Genomic DNA, 21,086 nt, shown 5'->3' on the forward strand with positions numbered 1-21,086 from the left:
GGTATAAGTTCTCGAGGAGTAGTTGGAGACCGTGGGCAGATCCGATAGAATTTTATAAAATCACGAGAGGTATAGGTCGTGTGGACAGTCAGAATCTTTTCCCCAGGATTAAGAAAAACACATATTAGAGGACATGTATTTAAGGTAATGAGGGTGAAAGTTTAAGGAAGATGTGTGGGGCAATTTTTTTTTACATAGGATAGTAGGTGTTTGGATCAACACCTAAGCTACCAGAAGAAGTGATGGCTATAGATAGAGGTTTCCATATAGACACCTGAATGGGCAGGGAAAGGAGGCATATGGAGCATATGCAAGCAGCAGTTTTACCTTAACTTGGGCATTATGTTCTGTGCAGCCACAAGTGGCCGAAGGGTTTGTTTCAGTGCAGCCCTCTTCTGGGGTCTGGTTGGGATGTTATGGGAGTATTGAGTTGGAGAGGTGAGTGGGTAAGGCAGAGGAGGAGCCACAGTCATATTAAATGGTAGAACAGGTAGATGACCCTTCCTCTGCTTATGCTCTTGAAGAGCTAATCCCGGTTTAAAATGCACCTTTACAAGCAATTTTAACTTCGCTTTAACTTCGCTTTTCCTCGAGTTGAAAGGTCTTGAAAGTATGATGGATCTGTGGACGACGTGCCATTAATTTGGGTGAGATTTTATTTTTGCCATTTACCTTTGCATGGTGGATTTGGAAAAACGGGCACTTCCATTTTTTAAAATGTAAACATACAGCACATTAACAGGCCCTTTCGGCCCACGAGCCCAATTACACCCAATTGACCTACAACCCTGGTACTTCTCTTTTTGAATGGTGGGAGGAAACCAGAGCATCCAGAAGAAACCCACACAATCGTGGGGAGAACGTACAAACTCCTTACAGACAATAGGGAGATTCGAACCCCGGTCCCGATCACTACTGCTGTAACTAACTGCTACACTAACTGTGCCACTCACTTGACTGGAAATTCAAAGGAAGTACAGCTCTATCATTTGGCTTTTAGTAGAAGTTTCAATGGAACGTTCTGTGAGAAGCTATTATTTCAATCAGTTATTACAGGGGTTAAAAGAATTTTATTTAATTAGGTTTTCTTTTAAGAGCTGGTGCAATGTTGTTTTATTTCAGCTACTTTTTTTGTCAGTTTACTTAATGAGGCAATGTTTTCCCTCCTTGTTGGAGGCTGCTCATATTCAGCTTGTAATATATTCCAGCCTGCCTTCTGCACCACTGCTCTCTTGCTCCAAGGGATGTGAGAGTGGAGGGGCAGCAGAGGGAGAACTGAGGCTGTATTTTCACACACACAGTGCACGTGCAGCACTAAAGCTGCTGATGTCAGCATTGTAGGGCACCGCAGCTTTCCCAAAGGCCAAGGGTTTTTGCAGTTCTTGAGACGTTTACTCGTGACTTTAATTGGCAACATCTTTGCACTTGAAGCACTGGCCATGGGAGTTTGACTACAGTGCATTGCAGGCAGCCTGCTTCTGACTTGTAGTGAGACAAGTTGCTCTGTTTCTGTGAGGCAGCAAGCCCACTATTCCTGAAAGCACGTTTCTGCCAGTGGATTCATACTGAGTCACCAATTCTGCCATCTCTTTCTACAGCTAGCTCTCTGGGACATGCATTTTCAAGTCCAATAAAAAGTGTATAAAGTTTGGGAAAACTATATTTTGCTGTACATTGATGAGGAGCCAGTAATTGTCTTGTTTCAAGCAGCAGCCAGATGGAATATGTTTCAGGACAAATAGTCAAAGGGTTGAAGCAGTGGTAGGATGTGTAATCTGGTCCTGGGCTGTTTGCTTAACTGCACCAGACATTTACACAGTGGCAGGGCTGAATTAACAGGAAGGGAGATTGCCAGTTTAAATCATAAATGGTTTGGGCTTTCTATGGAAGTTAATGTCGAAGAAATATTCACTGAATAGGCACCAAAATGTGATGTTTAGACAACTTCATTTGCCTGGCGACCAGGCATATTTCCATGGTTTCAGACTTCTTGAGCAGCTCAGCAAAGCAGAATAGATTAGCTGCATTGGTCTAGGCAATATGACTTTTTTTTCATAAACTTAAGTACAGTATACAAATGCACCAGAATTCTTGCTTGCTACTGTGAAACATGAAGGTCTGCAGATGCTATAATTGTAGTAAAAATAGATGGAAATGATAGAGGAACTCAGCCAGTGTCCATAGGAAATAAAGATATATTGCCCATGTTTCGGGCCAGAGCCCTTCTTCAAGGAATAAGCTTGTTCCTTGTAGAAGGGCTCAGGCCCGAAACATCAGCAACATATCTTTGTCTGCTATAGACGCTGAAAGACTGGCTGAGTTCCTCCATCATCTCGGTGTGTGTTTTTTCTTGCTTCCTGATAACAAATAGGTAGATGAGACACCAATTAAAATGGTAAAAAATTAAATTACCACAAGATGTTGTGGGATAAAAAAAATAGAAATATTTGTGCAGTTGGTGCAAGACTAAAACATGATATTTCAGGGTGCAGACAGGTCATTTATGGTGATTGCTGCTGTGCAAGGGACATGCTTCTCACAGAGGATTGACAGTTTGATGGCTCAGTAGAACAGGACCTTGATAATTGATAACATGCTGATCTGCACACTTGACATCTTTCTTTTGAGGAAACAACTCCATGCAGGTTTTCACCAGCTGGATCCCCTTCTCCAAACCCCCCGCTTGATGAGAGAAAAACTGAGTTAATGTTACAGATTGATGGACCTGACATGAATGCTAGAGAGTTCTGACATAAACTGCAAAGGAAGGTTATCTGAACTTGTTGAATTCAGTTTTGAGCCCCGAGAGCTGTAACCTGCCTATTCAGATGATATAAATTTCATCAGAATTTGTGTTCATGGTGGAACAGTGTAGAAGCCCAAAGAGGTCAGAGAGGGAGTGGAATGTATTGTTTCTCTTTATGTGTGTAATATATGGTTGTGTGTATGCAGTGTGTTGCACTGAGGACCATAGAATGCTGTTTTGTCAGCTTGTACTTGTACAATCAGACGATAAATAAACAAACGTGAAATTTCTCTCATTTAAAGAGCATGTTGTGTGCACTGAGTACGGTACACTAGACTGGAAGAAACACCAGTGAATCACAGCTTCACTGGGAAAGAATATCTCACTGGTCTTTTCAATGTTTCCAGTCAGTGTAGAACTGAACAGTTAAAGAATATCAATAACGAGTGTGACCCGAAAAACGAGCTACAGGTCCTTGTACAATGTATTGTCGAAGTCCCTTTCCAGAGACCCCAGCGTAAAAATCTCCACTCTCACTTCAAAACAGAGGTGAGGCAGAGGAGTGCTTCACTGTTGGATGAGTTGTTAAACAGTGGCCTCTCCTGCTGATTGTGGGGGAAAAAAAGAATTAAACAGCACATTTCTGAAGAAAATAATTAGAATTTATCCCAGCTTTATGGACAATATCCTTGGGGTGGCGCGGTTAGCGTAGTGGTTAATGGAACCCTATTACAGCGCCAGCCACTGGGGTTCAAATCCCGCACTGACTGTAAAGAGTTTGTACCTTCTCCCATGTGTGCATGGATTTCCTCCAGGCACTCCACTTTCCTCCCACCTTTCAAAAATGTACAGAGGGCTGTAGGTTAATTGGTGTATTCGGCGGCATGGGCTTGTATCCTGGCCGGGCCTGTTATCAATGTCTAAATTTAAAAATCTGGACTTAACTCCCATAGAAATGGTTTTAATAGGATCTCGCTGTGCACAATATCTGCAGCATTTTGAACTTGACCACGCCAAAAAAAAAACTTTGGCTCTTGAACATTTGGAGACTGAACTCTGAGATTAAAGAATTATAAATATTTCTTTCTCTTAAGGTACTTTATACAGTCTTGGCTTTCTTTCCATTGAGTATAAAATGAAGTGATATAACTGAGATATTTAAGGTGGTTCAAAAATTTTCTCAAGTAGATGAATTATTTCCTTTTGGCTTGGAACAGAATGGCAGAGTCTTCAAATTCAAGCCAGGCTGTTGGGAATGGAGGAGAGATTAGTATCTTTGCACACAGTGCCACAGAGATCTAAACCACAAAATCTAGCTCAGTTGAAAGTATCAGAACAGAGATTAATAGATTTTTTAAAATGTAGCCAAGGCAAGGATATTGAGCATTGTGAAACCAAGGAGGAGAGCATGAACTACGGATCAGCTTTGATCTGACTAGATCATGAGACTGGCTCAAGAGTTAAATGGTATTAAGGAAGTTGAGCTGCCAACTGCTCTGACCATTCCTGACATTCTTGCTCCAAAATCAATTCAAAAAGCAATGAGAGTTAAATCTTGGTGCAATCTCAGACTTCCTACAAATTGGAAGAAACAGGTGAATTGAGCATGGGGAACAAGGGCATGCAACCAATTGAATCAATAACTACTTTAGTTCTGTCTTCACTAAGGAAAACATAAATAATCTTCAGGAAATAGTAGGGGACTGGGGATCTAATGTGAGAGAAGGACTGAAGGAAGTAAATGCAAATCGAGAGGTTGTGTCAGGTAAATTGAAGGGATTAAAGGCAGATAAATCCAAGAGGTCTTAAGGATTAAGCCCAAGAAATAGTGGATGCATTAGTGATAATTTTTCAAAACATTTTAGATTCTGAATTTGTTCCTGAGGATTGGAGGGTTGCTAACATAAACCCATTTTTTTAAAAGGGAGGGAGAGAGAAAACAGGAAAATATAGACGAGTTAGCCTGACATCAGTAGTGGGGAAAATGTTAGAGTCAGTTATTAAAGCTGCAATTGTAGCACATTTGGAAAGTGTTCGTATCATTGGACAGAATCCGTATGGTTTTATAAAGAGAAAATCATGTCTGACAAATCTTACAAAATTTTTTGAGGATTTAACTAGTAGAGTAGATAAGGCAGAACCAGTGGATGTAGTATATCTGGACTTTCAGAAGGCTTTTGATAAGGTCCCACACTGGAGATTAGTTTTCAAACTTAAAGCACACAGTATAGGAGGTATGGTATTGAGGTGGATAGAGAATTGGTTGACACATGTAAGGTAAAACATCATGAGATGGGAATGTGTAAGGAGTTACCCTGTACAGGGCTGTAACAAGATGTGAATGCATCCTTGTACTTACAAGATAAGAGAGACATTGATGGATTGAGAGGCAGGAAGCTAGCAGGGAAAGGATAGCAACAGTTTTAGTCATTGGACAAGTAATGATATGATGATGTTCTAAGCATGTATCCAAGGGTATAAAAAATCACCATTTTGCTGATAACGGCAGAATGCATTCTCTGACTAACATTGTTAGTCGCAAGTGTTACAATCCGGTAATAAAGAACAAAGAACCCTGATTTCGACTCAGTCTGGTGTTTGTCTCACTCATTCATGAACAAAGCAGACCTAACACACACAGGAAACAAAGAGTAGGAATAAACGGGTTCCTTTCAGAATGGCAGCCATTGACTAGTGGGGTACCACGAGGCTCAGTGCTAGGACCCCAGTTACTTACAATATATATCAATGACTTAGATGAGGGAATAGAAAGCAGTATCTCCAAGTTTGCAGACAACACAAAGCTGGGTGGCAGAATTAGCTCTGTAGGGAATGCTAAGAGGATGCAAGGTAACTTGGACAAGTTAGATGAGTGGGCTAATGCATGACAGATGCAATATAATGTGGATAAATGTGAGGTTATCCACTTTGGAGGCAAGAACAGGAGAGAAGATTATTACCTAAATGGTGTCTAATTAGGAAAAGGAGAGATGCAACGAGACTTGGGTATCACTGTACACCAGTCATTGAAAGTGGGCATGCAGGTACAGAAAGACTGGATCGACTAGGAGTCACAATTTAAGGATAAAGGGGAAGTCTTTTAGGACAGAGATGAGAAAAAAAATTCTCTCAGGGAGTGGTGAATCTGTAGAATTCTACATCATAGAAAGTATTTGAAGCCATTTCCCGATCTATATTTAAGAGGGAGTTGGATTAGGTTGTTGTGGTTAAGGGGATCAGGGGGTATGGGGAGAAAGCAGGTACTGGGAACTGAGTAGATGATCAGCCATAATCAAAATGAATGGTGGTGTAGGCTTGAAGGGCCAAATGGCCTACTCCTGCACCTATTTTCTATGTTTCTATCTCGTATTCTATTTGGACACCCTCCCTCCCTCCCTCCAACCAGATGGGGTTAACATCAACTTCTCCGGTTTCATTTACCCCCACCCCCCCATATCTCTCTCTCTCTCTCTCTCTCTCTCTCTCTCTCTCTCTCTCTCTCTCTCGCTCTCTCTCTCTTCTCACTTTTTCTCTCTTCCTTCCATCTCTCTCTCTCTTCTCCATCCCTCCAACTCTCTCTCCCACCATCCCTCTGTCTCCTTTTCCCCCAGCTTTGCATTCACAGAGCTACTCCTCTCCCCGATCAATTTTCAGCTTTTCTCTTATGCCCTCCTGTCCATGTCCATCTGTAGCCTGTGCTCCTCCCTCTACCCTTTCTTCCCTCCCCCTCCTATCCATGTCCATCTGTGGCCTGTGCTCCTCCCTCTACCCTTTCTTCCCTCCCCCTCCTATCCATGTCCATCTGTGGCCTGTGCTCCTCCCTCTACCTTTTCTTCCCTCCCCCTCCTATCCATGTCCATCTGTGACCTGTGCTCCTCCCTCTACCCTTTCTTTCCTCCTCCCCCCCCCCCCCCTGCCTTTTTATTCAGGCTCCTGCCTGCTTTTTGCTCATATCTTAATGAAGGGCTCAAGGCCCAAACTTTGGTTATATATCTTTGTCTCCTATTGCGGCTGCATTTTGAGTATATACGACAATCACAGGATCCGCAAACTTTCTTGTTTCACTCCTTGCTCCAAACAGATATATTAGGAAAATTCACCATAGCAATGCATAATTTGCGATTGTTTACAAGATGGCATGTAGTTTTTGGAAAATCATTGGGACAGTGTAATGGGATGACAAAGGTGGCAAACTGGAACATTGCATGGATTTGTATTCGACCTTTCACAACATCAAGACTTCTCAGAGAGCTTTCGAACCAATGAAGTGAGTTGGAAGTGTAGGGCAACTTGGAGCAAGGTAAACTTGAACATACCCCTTAGACCTCTGTTATCCCCCACCAGAGAGATGTGTTCCACCTCTGAGTGGTTCTTCACGCAATCATGCACTGAATTTCTTGGTGGGTTAGTGAAAGATTTGGAGTTTTAGGAAAAACTGTGATGAATGTCTAGGGTGGAGGAATTAAGGTAGCCTAAATGGCTCCCCATCTTCTTTACCCCCCCCCCCCTCACTTCCAATCAACGATGATCCTAGCTCAGGACCTGAGTCTCTTACACCTCTGCCTCCCTGAGAATGATCCCTCAGCAAGGATCTTCAAACCCTGGGGAGAAAGGAAGAGCTTGAAGAATGAGAAATGAGTAGTCAGCATGCTAACCACCTACACCATCCCACGCTTTACGCCCACTCCCCCTTAGCCCAACTCCGACCCAGGACAACACTTTCTCACATTCACAATCTTTTACAAGTAGGGAATAGTGATGGAATGTCTCTCACTGAATGGTGAAGTACTGACATGGGTCAGATTTGAAATCAATCCAAGGAATGTGCAAGGAAAAGGAATTCCACAAGGAACAATCCTTCAGTGGTAAAGGCCTTCCATTCACTGAGTTCATGTCAGTGCTGCACACCACCTTCCAGAGGAAGAACATCTGCCCATGTCTGAAATATATGCAAACTGGGTTGACTCAGATTTCCTTACCTCTCAAGTTCACCCAGTTAAGTACACAAGCATGCCTTTGTTTTCCCTAATAAAGAAAGGGTTGGGATGGGGAGTCATGGCTGGGGGAAATGAAATAAATGATTGAGAATAGCGAAACCTGGATTGAAGGGAAAAAAATCTATAAAATGTACAGCTCAAAAACAGGTTATTCACCCAATTAGTCAATGTGGGCTGTTAGCTTACAGTTAAGCAATTTATAATATAATCCACCTGAGTATCGGTACGTTCCAGATGGGATAACCCCTTCAGGATGGCCTTGCAAATTGTTATGGTCAACTGCTGGAGAGCAAGTTTCCTGAACTCCCAGTACCTAATTGTAATCGACTATTTTTATCCCTCCAGATCGAATCTATTGTGTTGAAGGAGCACATGCAAGTTATGACACAAAACTTTTATGCTGCTATCTTTGGGTACGATGAGGTGAGTGTTTTATCTTTTGAAATTCTGTTTCTCTGATATTTGCTTTTGTTCTCATCTGCAAAGAATGTTCAAAACCAAATCATTACTCTTCAGGCATCATACAAAGCAAGAGACTGACCCCCATGAAGAGCCCATTAGAGCCCTGCAATCTCTCAACCTGTCTGCTTTTGTCCATTTGCTTTTTCCCTCTCTCCCCCCCCACCCTGCTCACCGTGAGACCCTTAAGCATTTATCTTATGACTCTAGATATCTATCTGCCTTATGACTTTAGAAGGCTATCTCCTGGGCGAAGTGGGGATTCTGGATGAAAATGGAAACAACAAGGGACACCAGACAGCTGTGACAGGGCCTAAATGCCATAACCTGCTACAAACCAAATGTGGTGAAGTAGCAGATGGCAAAGCTTCACTCCCAGAGGAATTCAATGCCTTCTATGCCAAATTTGATAGCAGTAACTAAAAAACCACCCCCACATCCCCTGATGATCCCATCCTGTCCATATCCGAAGACTGACGTGCACGCTATCTTCAGCAGAGAGAATCCAACCCAGATGGAGTACCTGTCCGAGCATTAAAAATCTGTGCTGACCAACTCACTGATGTATTCACGGCTATCTTCAACATCTCACTCCAGCAGGGTGTGGTACCCACCTGTTTCAAACAGGCGTCAATCAATCAAGAATGTAGTAACCTACCTTAATGACTATCAGGCAGTAGCACTTACATCAACAGTGATGGATTTTGAAAGGCTGGCGTTGAAGCATATCAGGTCCTGTCTGAGCAGAGACATGGATACATTCCAGTTCGCCTATCGTAGCAACAGGTCTATGGTGGATGCCATCTCACTGGCTCTTCACTAAGCCCTGGAACACCTGGACAGTAAAGATGCAATTATCAGGATGCTCTTTATCAACTCCAGTTCAGCATTTAACACCATCATTCCCTCAAAACTGATCAGCAAACTTCAAGACCTGGGACTCGACACTCCACTGTGTAATTCGATCATGGATTTCCTCACCAGCAGACTACAATCAGTGAGGATTGTCAAGATCACCTCCTCCATAATTTGTACCAGCACCAGAGTACTACAGGGGTGCATTCCCCCTGCTCTACTAACTTTACACCTACAACTGTGTGGCTCAGTATGACAATAACACCCTTTCCACTATACTAGGTTGTATAAAGAAAGGTGATGAGTCAGCATAGCGAAGGGAGATTTGCACCAAAACTAAGGAACTGATTGTTGACTCAGGAAGGAAAGCCAGAGGTATATAATCCAGTGATCATTGCGGTATCAAAGGTGGAGAGGGTGAATCCTTGGAAGTCACTCTGTTAGAGCATCTTTCCTGAACCAAACAGACTAAAGGCATCGTGAAGAAAGCACGTATTTCCTCAGGAGTTGGCAGAGGTTTGTTAAAACTCTAGAAACCCTGGCAAATTTTTCCAGAGGTGTGGTGGAAAGTGTGCTGACTGAATGCGTCATGGTCTGGTACAGTGACACCCTTACCCCTGAGCATAAAGCCCTGCAAAAAGTAGTGGACACAACCCAAGACACCTCCTCACTACAAGAAACACTGCCATTGGAGAGCAGCAGCAATCATTAAGGATTCACACTACCCAGCATGCTCTCTTTTCTCGTGGCTACCATTAGGAAAGAGGTACATGTGCCACAAGACTCGCACCACCAGGTTCAGGAACAGCTGCTACCCCTCCACCATCAGACTCCGCAACAAGAAACTCAATCAGGGACTTGTTTAAGAACTCTTAATTTTGCATTTATTGTTTTTTTAAAATTCTCTCTGTATTGCACAGTTGACATTTCTATATCTGTTTACATTTCTTTATTTGTTTTCATGTGTGCGTTGTGTATGGTTTTTTTTTGCGTGATCATATTCTGCCTTGCCTGCAGGAAAAAAATCTCTTGGTTGCAAATGATATCATGTATGAACTGACAATAAATCTGAAATCTGTACCACAGAGGGATGAATATATTTCAACTGCAGAAGAATGCTTCTGCCACAAGATCTGACCACTGGAGATGTGGCGATGATTTGCGTTGTCTGATTTGCATGTCCTGCAGGGAGGTGTTACAGATTCTTGGGAAACTGCCAAGGGCTTTAGAGATGTGTGCTCCACATAATCCTGCTCCCAACCCACCTGTCAGCAGATCGGAATCAGGCTTGTTGTCATGAACATGTCTCATGAAATATGCTGCAGCAATATCGTGCAGAACAAGATGCAAGGTTACTATAAATTACAATTCATTAATACAAGATTTTTTAAAGAAAAATTATTGTGGAAAAGAGAAAAAATGAGGTCGTGTTCATGGTCCGTTCAAAAATCTGATGGCAGAGAGGAAGAAGCTGTTTTTGTAATGTTGAGTGTGTATCTTCAGGCTCCTGTAACTCCTTCCTGAGATGGTAGCAATTCCAAAAGGGCATGGCTTGGGTGGTGAGGGTCTTTGATGATAGAAGCTGCTTTTTGGAGGCACCATATTTTAACAATGTCCCTAATAGAAGGAAGACTAATGCCCATGATGGCGTGGTCATGTTAACAACCCTCTGTGCATTGGCATCACCATACCCATCAGTGATTCAACAAGTCAGAATGCTGTACACAATACATCTGTAGAAATTTGCAGTCTTTGGTGACATACTAAATCTCCTCAAACTCCAAATGAAATATTGCTGCTGGCATGCCCTTTTCATGATGGCGTTGACATGATTGCCTCAGGGTTGGTCTTCAGAGATGTTGACACCCAGAAATTTGAAGTTCCTAACTCTCTCCACTGCTGACCCCTTGATGAAGACTGGTTTGTGTTTCCTGGCTTCCCCTTCCCAAAGTCCACCATATCACCCATGCCGACCACACCTCAGCTCCCCTCACCTTGAATTGTGGCCTCAACCATACCCTACGGGAACAGTTTCCTTGCTCTCTCGTGTTACAGACTCTTGGATGCACTAATGAGTGTCCTATATTGATGGCCCGTAGTTCAGGGTGTTCATTTCTGATCTGACTTTTTCAGCTGCCAAAAGCTTGTATATATAATTTATCCACAAGTTATTAAAATAATACTGCTTCCATCAAAAACTTGGGTCAGAACAAGCCTGCACTGTGCTTCTAAACCAAAATCCTTTGGCAAAGATGGGCCTTATTTGGAATTAATCACCACAAAATGCCATTAGGCTCTTGTACATTTCCCTACTTCCTTTCTACATGAATTCTTAATCACTAAACTTGAGTTCTACAGAGACTGTCCTCCGATCCCTGCTTCTCTTCCTCTCTGTCGAATTTGAGGGGTGCATGTTTTCTTTCCTGTAGAATGGCTCTTCGGTCCAGATAAGAAGGAATTTGTGACTGCCCTAAAATTTGATCTGAGAACAGTGGGTGGAGTAAACCAACCTGCCTTGCTTTAGATATTGCTTGTTCCTTCTGCTGGATGTTGAGTGAGAAGTTGTTGAAGGATAGAAAAGGATATATACAGGATGCAGAGATGGGTGGAAAAGTGGCAGATGGAGTTCAACCCAGATAAGTGTGAGGTGATGCATTTTGGAAGGACAAACCAAAAGGCTGAGTACAGGGTTAATGGTCAGTTACTTAAGGGTGTCAATGAACAGAGGGACCTTGGGGTCCAAATCCATATATCCCTTATTGTTGCTGCACAGGTTGATAGGATAGTTAAGAAGGCCGATGGGATGCTGGACTTCATTAATAGGGAGATTGAATTCAAGAGTAGAGAGGTCATGTTGCAACTCTACAAATCTCTGGTTAGACCACACTTAGAGTATTGTGTTTAGTTCTGGTCACATCATTACAGGAAGGATATGGAAGCTATGAAGAGGGTGCAGAGGAGATTTACCAGGATGTTACCTGGATTGGAAAATAAGTCTTATGAGGCAAGGTTAGCAGAGCTGGGACTTTTTTCTTTGGAGCGTAGAAGGATGAAAGGAGTCTTAGTATAGCTCTACAAGATTATGAGAGGCAAAACATCATGTACTATGCTTGATTGATTAATCCATGTTATATATTCTGTGTCGTGTTCTATGTATGTTGTCTAATTGACCTGCTTGCAAAATAACCTCTATCACTGTGTTGTGATACATGTGACAATGAACTTGAACGCTATTGTGTTCCTGTAGTAGATACTAAAGCATGTCAATGATCCTACAGTTGTCTATTGGCAGTGTGAAGATACCTTTTGTTTTCTGTTCAGCCTCCATGGTAACAAATTCCTGGTTTTGTTCCTTTTAATCAGGGAATTTTATCTGATGATCGCGTGTTGGCTGCATCTCTGTGGCGACATTTCTTCAACAAACAGTGTGAGGACCCGAGGCAATTGGAGCTGATGGTTGAGTATGTCCGCAAACAGGTATGGATGCCACAACTAAATTGCACTGATAAACTCTAGTTCTTACAGTCAGAATTTTGCAAAGATGTGAGCGTGGGTGTGGTGGTTGACTGTAGGCCATTTGGCCCATCATTCCTCTACTAGCTCCTTGAAAGTGCTCTTCCCATGTCCACATTTTTGAAATATCCATTCAACTGACACCAGTGTTGCAGGGGGATCATAAAATATTTTGATGCCTCCTCCATATTCAATATATTTTTCAACCCCTCTTATTGTTCTTTTGGAAACTAGTATTGCTGTCCACCCATTCTTCAAGAGGAACAGTTCTATAGTTAGAATTTTAATTTCCTTTGACAGACCGTTTAATTGTCCCTAAATAATGGTACCATGTTCCTGGTATCAGAGTGATTCCTTTCTGCTCCCTCTTCTTAATATTAGCTTCTGAGCTTCTGAGATTACTCCACATCCAGAGAGGACCCCCCTCCACCTGTGTGTCATCAACAATTCACAGTGCTGTAATTCAGCAAGGTTTCTGGGACAGCATTTCTCAAACTTGCACCCTTTGCCTTCACTGAGGACAACTGGTAAAAAGAAATGCAATTCCTTTAAGCCAACCCTTTCCTGAACAGAGCTGCATCACTCTTCCTTCGTCAGTCAATGGAACTGCTCCAGAATGCCATCTTGGCTGGCATGGACAAGTTGAGCTGAAGGGCCTTTTCCGTGCCATAATTCTGATTCTCCATGACTTCAGGTGATAACAAGCATGTGAGATCGTACACAAATAATATACACAGAAAGAATGAGGTATTTGGACATCTGGTTCCCAAAACTTTACCTCTAGAACTGCAGATTGTAGATATTCTGAGAAAGGATCTCGAATTCTGTATTTGGTCTCAGTGATGTAAGGGAAGCCATATCGAGAGTACCGAGGGCAGTCGATGAGGTAGTTAGAGGTGCAGGTGAATCTTTGCCTCCCGTGGATGGATTGTTTGGGGTTCATGGACAGTAGACAGGAAGGAGGTGTAGAGTAATTGTCATACTTCCTGTTGTTGAAGGGTCACATACGAGGGGTTACGGAGACATGGGTAGGGAGAAATGAGCATACAAGGGAGTCACAGAGAGAGTGATCCCTGTGGAAGGTGGTGGGGGGGGGCGGGAAGTTGTCTGGTGGTGGGGTCGAGTTGCAACTGGTGGATGTGATGGAGAATGATGCGCTAAATGTGGACACTGGTAGAGTGAAAGGTGAAGACGAGGAGTACCCTCTCCCTGATCTGTTTGGAGGGAGATGGGTTGAGATCAGAACTCCGAGAGATGGAGGTGATGCAGCAGGGGTTTTACTGCCTTCTGTGCATCGCTCATGGACAGTGGACAGCAAAGTTTGTTTGCTTCTAAGAGAAACTCTGCTGATAACGTGACCAAGATGGCACCCACTCACATTCCATTGAGAACAGCAACAGTTGTTCACTAACCTCTGCCAAATCATAGTGACCATGGCAGCAAGGGGCTCTGCAGCTGAAGGACACATACAGGCAGTGGCCTGCTGGTGACTTAAGGTCAAAGGACTCACACCAGGCTGTGCGCTGCTGGAGATTGGCTCACGAGAACCCAATATCGGAACTTGGGTTTGAGAGGGTGCTGAAGACAAGAAGGGCCTTGAGGGCTGAAGGCTTCTTCGTCGTGTCAAGAGGTTTGGATCTGGCTCAGGATGCAATGGGTTTGAACTGAACTGGAGTCCGTGCAGCTGCAGAGGCCGCGGGAGGGCGCGAGGCGAATCCGCGGACCCTCGGTGACTCTGAAGGGTCTCTCTTTTTTGACTGTAAGGAATGTCGGGCAATTCTAACAGTGAATCTATGTCTTATAGTAGACAAAAGACAATTTTGTTTCTGTTTTTTTTCTGTTTCTGATCTGATCACAACTAGCAGGCTTGTCAAAGGTGAAAATATTAATTTTGCTCTTTGTCCTCCATTCCCTGAACTGTTGCTGTTCTCCTGTACGGGTGAATAATGCCAGATTGCTCCAATCATTGGTGTGCAGCAGGCAATGCATTCGGTTATCCCAGCATAGCTTACCTTCACTTCGAGAAACGTGCCTGTGGAGGGATCGAGCTGAAGCAAGATGTTTTCCTACCGAGTGGAAGCATATTCCTGATGCCTTGTATTTTCTCCTAGTCCTGGGAGTGGACTTGTTCCTCCAAATTATCTCCTCCAAATCGTCTATCTATTTACCAAGTGTGAATAGTTGTCTCTTTATCCTTCTATACTGTCTTTTTCTTTTCTGGCATATTGTGGTAATTTAATGTATGCTATTATATTTGGTGTTTCCTATGTACCTGTGTGACTACAGCAAGGAAGAATGTCATTGCATCGGTACATTGTACTTATGTGTATGACAATGAAATGTCAACTAATCTCATCATTCAAGGCCCAGCAGGAGGCAAAGTTTTAATTCTCGGAGATACGTGGACTCAACTCATCCATGCCAGCCATGATGCTAGTCCCACTTGCCTCCTATCCCTCTAACCCTTTCCCATCCACAGAGTTGTACAAATGTTTGTTTTACTTTTAGGTTTCTCTGAAGAGAAACTGCTGGTGCTGTGATCTGACCACCACCCACTTCAATTTCTCCCTTCCCGAAGGATTGTGGTAACTGCTGTTCCCTTTGTTATGGACCTTGGACAATTTAATTTTAGGACCAGGGACAGGACTGAACCTACAGGGGAAAAAAAGATAGTGCGCTGCTGTGAAGCGCTGAAATAGAGCTGGGAAAAATTGACAGCTGCGTATGAAGCGCTGAATCAGTGCTGGGAAAGCTGACAGCTGTCAAAAGCACGTGAGCCACGCGCTAGAAGCTGGTGGGCTCACGGAGTGCGCGCCTGCTGCTGTCAACCTCTATCCACCAATAGGTGGAGTTGAAGGCACGCACTGGGGCAGTTGAAGAGCCCAGCGCGCTGAGTTTTTGAACAGGTTTGTTGGTTGGTTGGAGGGCAGTCAGTCAGACTGTCAGTGTGCTCATCCAGTAGTTTTGGTGGGAGAAAGAAGACTGAGCTACTTGGTCCTGACAGCAATTTATGCCACTCTGATACCCAGAGTCCCCTTCCAAAAGGAGTACTTCTTGTGACAAGAGTCACTTGATGACCCAAGACTAGGTGTTTAGAGGGGAAGACTTGTGTGACAGAAAGTCACTTGTTAACCCTAAAGTGGGCCTTGGAGGCATAAAGCTCGTGTAGTGACTTGGAGGTCACTGGGTGAAAATTCCCATGTGAAGAAATCAGAGGTGGTTGTTGCCACATTCGAAACTCAGGAAAGTCGTAAAGTCTACAGTGATCACAGCCATCTGTCTCCATGTCCAGCTAAAAGGCCTGTGTGCAAGCAAACTAAAAATTCCAATCCTGGAGACCAGACTCTGTGAGCTGTCCTTTTTGACTGACCGACTTGATGTCACTGACTTGGTTTTGTTTTTGGAGTTTTCTTTTGGGGTATTTTGAGCTTGGACTGTAATGGTCTGGGATTTTTTTCCCCCCTCATATACCTTGTAACTATCTTGTTAATATAGAGTTGCCATAAAGGCATGTTTGGGGGTTAAGTTTATGGAGGTAATTCTATTATTGTTAATTTGTTAATAAATTTTGTTTTAAACTTAACCTTTATGTTTATGCATCTCTCAATTACTGCTGGTGAGGCGTAACACCTTTAACGTGTGCTCTTCATACCAGAGGACGAAAAAGTTTCTCAAAGGAACTATTAATTTCATACATAACAGCAAAGTGTTTTACAAGTTTCCACTTGTTTGGAATAAGTGTCTGAAATGTACTTTATTGCTGAAATGTTACTTCTCATTTCAGCCACTTAAGTGATGGGATACAATAGAATCATTTTTGAAAACTCAGGGCTGTTAAAAGCTGATTAAAATGGGGAATCCATTGTAGGAATGAGACTTGGAAACAAACCACCATTTTTGCTATGAATTTATGATAAAGGTAATCAATGGGTTTTGCTTTGCAAAAATAGAAAATTAGTCCTGTAAAACCTGTAATTGTTTTGTCAGTTGCTGTGCCTCTGACCATGCTGGTAATTTGGACTTACAATGGGTAAAATAGCTCCCTCTCCTGCAGAGAATCCGTTTGGCAAAGACTGGGATATGGAGGGAGAAAAGTCTCTATTCAGTGAAAGCCACAAAGAGGCCCCTGCAGTTTCCAGTGGTAGGATGTTTCTCCCAGTACAGAGCACTCCCAGTAATTTCAGGGGCACTCCTTATTTATATATATATGATACACCCTCTCTTAATAACCGCAAAGTTGGTCTGTCCTCCAAAAACCAGGTAAATCTGTTCAAGGAATAGTGATCATTATCCCTTAGCTAGTAACTAATCCTATTTGGCAATGCTCCAGGTTCTGAGCTCAATAGTAGGCCTACCTAGGGGAGCATACTGACAGCAAAAGGAACTTTTATTTAATCCCCTCAGAGCACTGGCAACCTGAGACTCATTGACCAGGACTCCTATCCATCAGAGGGCTCTTACTCTGCATCTACTGAGGTAGCTAGATCCTTGTGGAACCCTGATGGTGGAGCCAGAGTGCTCAGCAGCGGCCTCATGGGGGTTGTAGACTTAGGCGAGCAGCACACTGTTGCAGGGCATCAGAAACGGGAGGGTATCACCCCGTTGAGAAGAAGAAGCAGAGGAGATGACCCTGCACGATGGTGACCACAGCAATGGACCAGCAGGGGGATCAGCTGGTGAAGGAACCTACAGGGAAGGGAACCTACAGGGAAGGTGACCACGGCAATGGATCAGTGAGGGGTTCAGCAGCCAAGGGACCCACACAATCTAATGGCGATTTGGGGTTGGGGGACCCACATGAGCTGTGCGCTGCTGGACATCGGCTCATGTGAATCCGGTATAAGAACTGGGATTTGAAAGGGTGCTGAGGGCAAGAAGGGCCTCTGGTGCTGACTCTCTTCATGTCAAAGTTTCGGATCTGGAGCTCGGGTTGCCGACAGATTGAACAGGAGTTGGTGTGGCTGCAGGAGCACTGGAGATGAATCCACGGACCCTCCGTGCCACTGAAGGGGCTCTCTTTTGCTTCTCTTACTCTCATATTGTAAGGGGCGCCGGGCAACTCTAAATGGTGACCCTTTGACTGCCTTATGGCAAGTAAAAGTCAAAGTATATCATTACATTTTTAGTGTATTATTTCTTGACAATAAAAGGGACCTTGAAATAGCAAGTTATTAGGAAAAGCAATGCTGAAGATATTCGGGTGGATGAGTTAGCTCCTTCTAAAGGAATATTGGTCCTGAAATGAGCAGCTGAGAACTGTTGTCACCCTAGCCTCAAACAGCTGAGGTTTGGACCCAGATCTGAGGCGGACCCAGTCCAGTACTCAGAGAGGGCTTCTTTGGTGGAGATGAGGCATTAGTGCAGAAGCCCTCATCTATAATTCCCTCCCCCCCCCCCCCCCCATTGTCCTTCACAGTCTATAACTTCTGTTCCATCCTCTCTTTTGCTGGCCTCTATTTCCCCTCAAAATGTCGGTTTCAACTTCCTCTGTTGGTGAATTCCCGATTCTTGCTTTGCCATGGATCCTCTTGTCCTGAATTTCCACTTGGATTTCTTAGCAAATATTTTATAACCATCCCTATGAGTGGAATGCTGCTAACTCCTTACAGAATAATTATGGATTTTTTTTCCCCCAGGAACTCCTTGAGGTTGTATTCAAGGGAGAGACCGAGTAAGAACCTACCCAAATGGATATTGTCATTTCGCACCTTCTTAAGATCTAGTCAAAGTTCAATGCAAGTTTGGCATAACTTCACTTCTTTTAAATTCCAAAATAAAGCCCAATGCTTTGCTTTTTTTGGCAGTTTTGCAATGCTACTTTTTCTGATCTTTGTTCCTGTACTCTATTTATAAAGATGCTTATTTTCCAGATACAATGGCACCTCTCTTTCTCTTATTAGAATATGATTCTTCACATATTCATCTCAAAATGAATTTGCCAATTCAGCCAGTTGTACAGAAGTTTGGTAATTTGACACATTCTTCTATACTAACTATGCAGTTGTCAATTAAATGATTGAATTGTAGAAATGTACAGCACAGAAGGTCTGGACAGAGTTTGTACATTCACCCCTGTGTCTGTGTGGGGTTTCTTCTGGCTGATGTTTCCTCCCACATTCCAAAGGCATACAGGGTTAGTAGGTTAATTGGTCACAGGGGTGTATTTGGGCGCCTCATGGGCCAGAAGGGCCTGTTCCCGTGTTGCATCTTTAGATTAAACTGGAAGAACTTTTGTCTGAACTTTTCAACGTCAGTTCTTTCAAAGCGCAGTCTGGTTGACTCCCATATATCTTTCTCTGGGATCCAGTAAGTTTCTTCTCCTCCAGTACCTCTCCTACCCTTGAATGTCGTAAAGATTAGTTTCCAGCAATGTTTCAGGGAGGGCTTTCCAGATCCTGAAATGCAACAAAAAAACAGTTTGGTCTTAGAAATCTGAAACAAGAACAGTATATGCCCAAAGCACTCAACAGCATCAGTGGGAGGAGAATCAGTTCAGGTTTCAGGATGACAACAGTTTGTCAGAACTCAGGGGTGTGAGGATGGTTTCTTTTTACACCCAGAAGGTGTTGATCATTGAGAATACACTGCCTGAGAATACAGTGGTGGAAGGTACTCCACAATACGGAAGAAACACCAAGACAAGCCCTTGAATCACAAAGGCTTCAAACCACGGACCAAGTGCTGGTGGATGGATGGGATTAATGTAGGTGGAGTCTCAATCTGGCAATCTCACCTGCAAATTGGAGGAACAATACCTCATATTCTGTCTGGGCACCCTTCAAACAGATGGCATAACAATGACTTCTCCGGATCCGTAAGCCGCTCCATCCCTATTTCTCCTTTCCTCTAGCTCTGTCTGTCTGTCTCTATCTTTTATTTTCTGTCTGTCTCCTTTCCTCCAGTTCTGCATTCATTGAGCAACCCCCTTCCCCAATCAATTCTCACCTTTCCTCTCTTGTCCTTCTATCTATGTTCAATTATCCCCTTTTGTTTGTTGGTTTGTGCTCCTCCTCTTGCCCTTTCGTTCCTTTTCCCCTGACTTTTAAGTCAGGTGCCTGTCTGCCTGCTTTTTATTCTTGAAGAAGGGCTCAGGCTTGAAACATTGGTTTACCTCCTATGAGGCTTGCTGAGTTCCTCCAGCATCTCTGTATTTTTAGTATAGATGGGTACTTAGTAGTTATGGTCGGCCATCAACCTGCTTCTATACTGTATGACTCAAACCTCTTTCCAGTTCCAATGAAGGGTCTCAAACCAGAAATTTGTTGTCTCTCTTTCTACAGATGTTGTCTGACCTGCTGAGTGCTCCCAGCATCTCTCCAGACCTCTTGATTTGTTTCAAAACCTTGACTATTGATCTGCAATTATCAAGGAGCAGTTTTTCTCTCTCTCTCAGCTCCTAGCAAAACTTTTCATCTTCTCAAAAATCTTTGATTCCACAGTTGAAAAATGAACTGTTTAGGGGCAGAGCGATCATTGCGAAGTTAGTGGGAATTAGAAGGACTGGTTATATTTCTTTCAACTAGGTTGAACATTACAGCAATAGCAGATGTCTGAGCGGAGGACTCTGTAAAAGGTGGTGGATGCAGCCTCGTATATCACAAGCAAAAATCTCCCCACCTTTGAGAAATCTACTTGGAACACTGCCATTGGAGAGCAGCAGCAATCATCAAGGATCTGCACCACCCAGGACATGCTCACTACTGCCATCAGGAAAGAGGTATAGATGAGACAAGACTCGTATCACCAGGTTCAGGATCAGTTGCTACCCCTCCACCATCAGACTCCTAAATAACAGACACAATCGGAGACTCATTTAAGGACTTTTACTTATTGTTGAACATTTATTTTCTGAATACATAGTTTGTTTGCATTTCTTCCTTTGTTTACATTTCTCTCTTTTATAGATGCATCTTTTCTTGAGTGCAGAATTTTGTTTTGTACTACCTATCAGTAGAAGTTCTGCCTTGGCAGCAGAAACAAGAATCTCTGGGTTGTATGTGCTGTCATGTATGTACTCTGATAATACATCTGAATTTTGAAGTTCAGACAAGTAAAGTTTTGGATCAAATCCCCAACCGTGTGAATTGTCTGCGAGAGATGCAGGCGTAGATAGGAGCAACAAGACGTTGACAGTGACTTCCAGATTCCCATTTATAGCTGTGTGTGTGCAAACATTGCTGTAACCTGCATAACGGTGAGCTTCGACATCAACACTGCTGCAGGTTCTGCACTAATACCTCAATGTCAGATTTGTTTACTGTTCCTGGGAATATTTTGCTGCATTAATCACACCATAAAAAACTTTAGGTTACTGATTAGGAGTCACAGTACATGATGGCTTTCAACATCGCTCTGTTTTTTGGCTGAGGACGTTCAGACTCTAAAGAGATTTGGGTATCAATCCAGAAGCCAATATTAGATCATCCATGCACTGATTGAATAGTGGAGTTGATGAACAGAATAGCTTCCTCCCACTCTCTTCTGTCCTAATGTACCTGTCACCCAGTAAGTTAGCC

General features: G+C 43.2%; 1 protein-coding gene across 1 annotated transcript in view; it reads left to right on the forward strand.

The window, feature by feature from the left end:
• Positions 1–21,086, forward strand: part of uqcc1 (ubiquinol-cytochrome c reductase complex assembly factor 1) — a 118,918-nt gene that overhangs the window by 89,331 nt on the left and 8,501 nt on the right. Inside the window, exons 7-8 of the mRNA XM_069884399.1 lie at positions 8,089–8,166; positions 12,421–12,534. Of these exons, the coding sequence (XP_069740500.1) occupies positions 8,089–8,166; positions 12,421–12,534 (192 nt within the window). The remainder of the gene's footprint in view (positions 1–8,088; positions 8,167–12,420; positions 12,535–21,086) is intronic.

The sequence above is a fragment of the Narcine bancroftii genome, chromosome 6 (genome assembly GCF_036971445.1).
Source record: "Narcine bancroftii isolate sNarBan1 chromosome 6, sNarBan1.hap1, whole genome shotgun sequence".
NCBI classification, from domain to species: Eukaryota; Metazoa; Chordata; class Chondrichthyes; order Torpediniformes; family Narcinidae; genus Narcine; species Narcine bancroftii.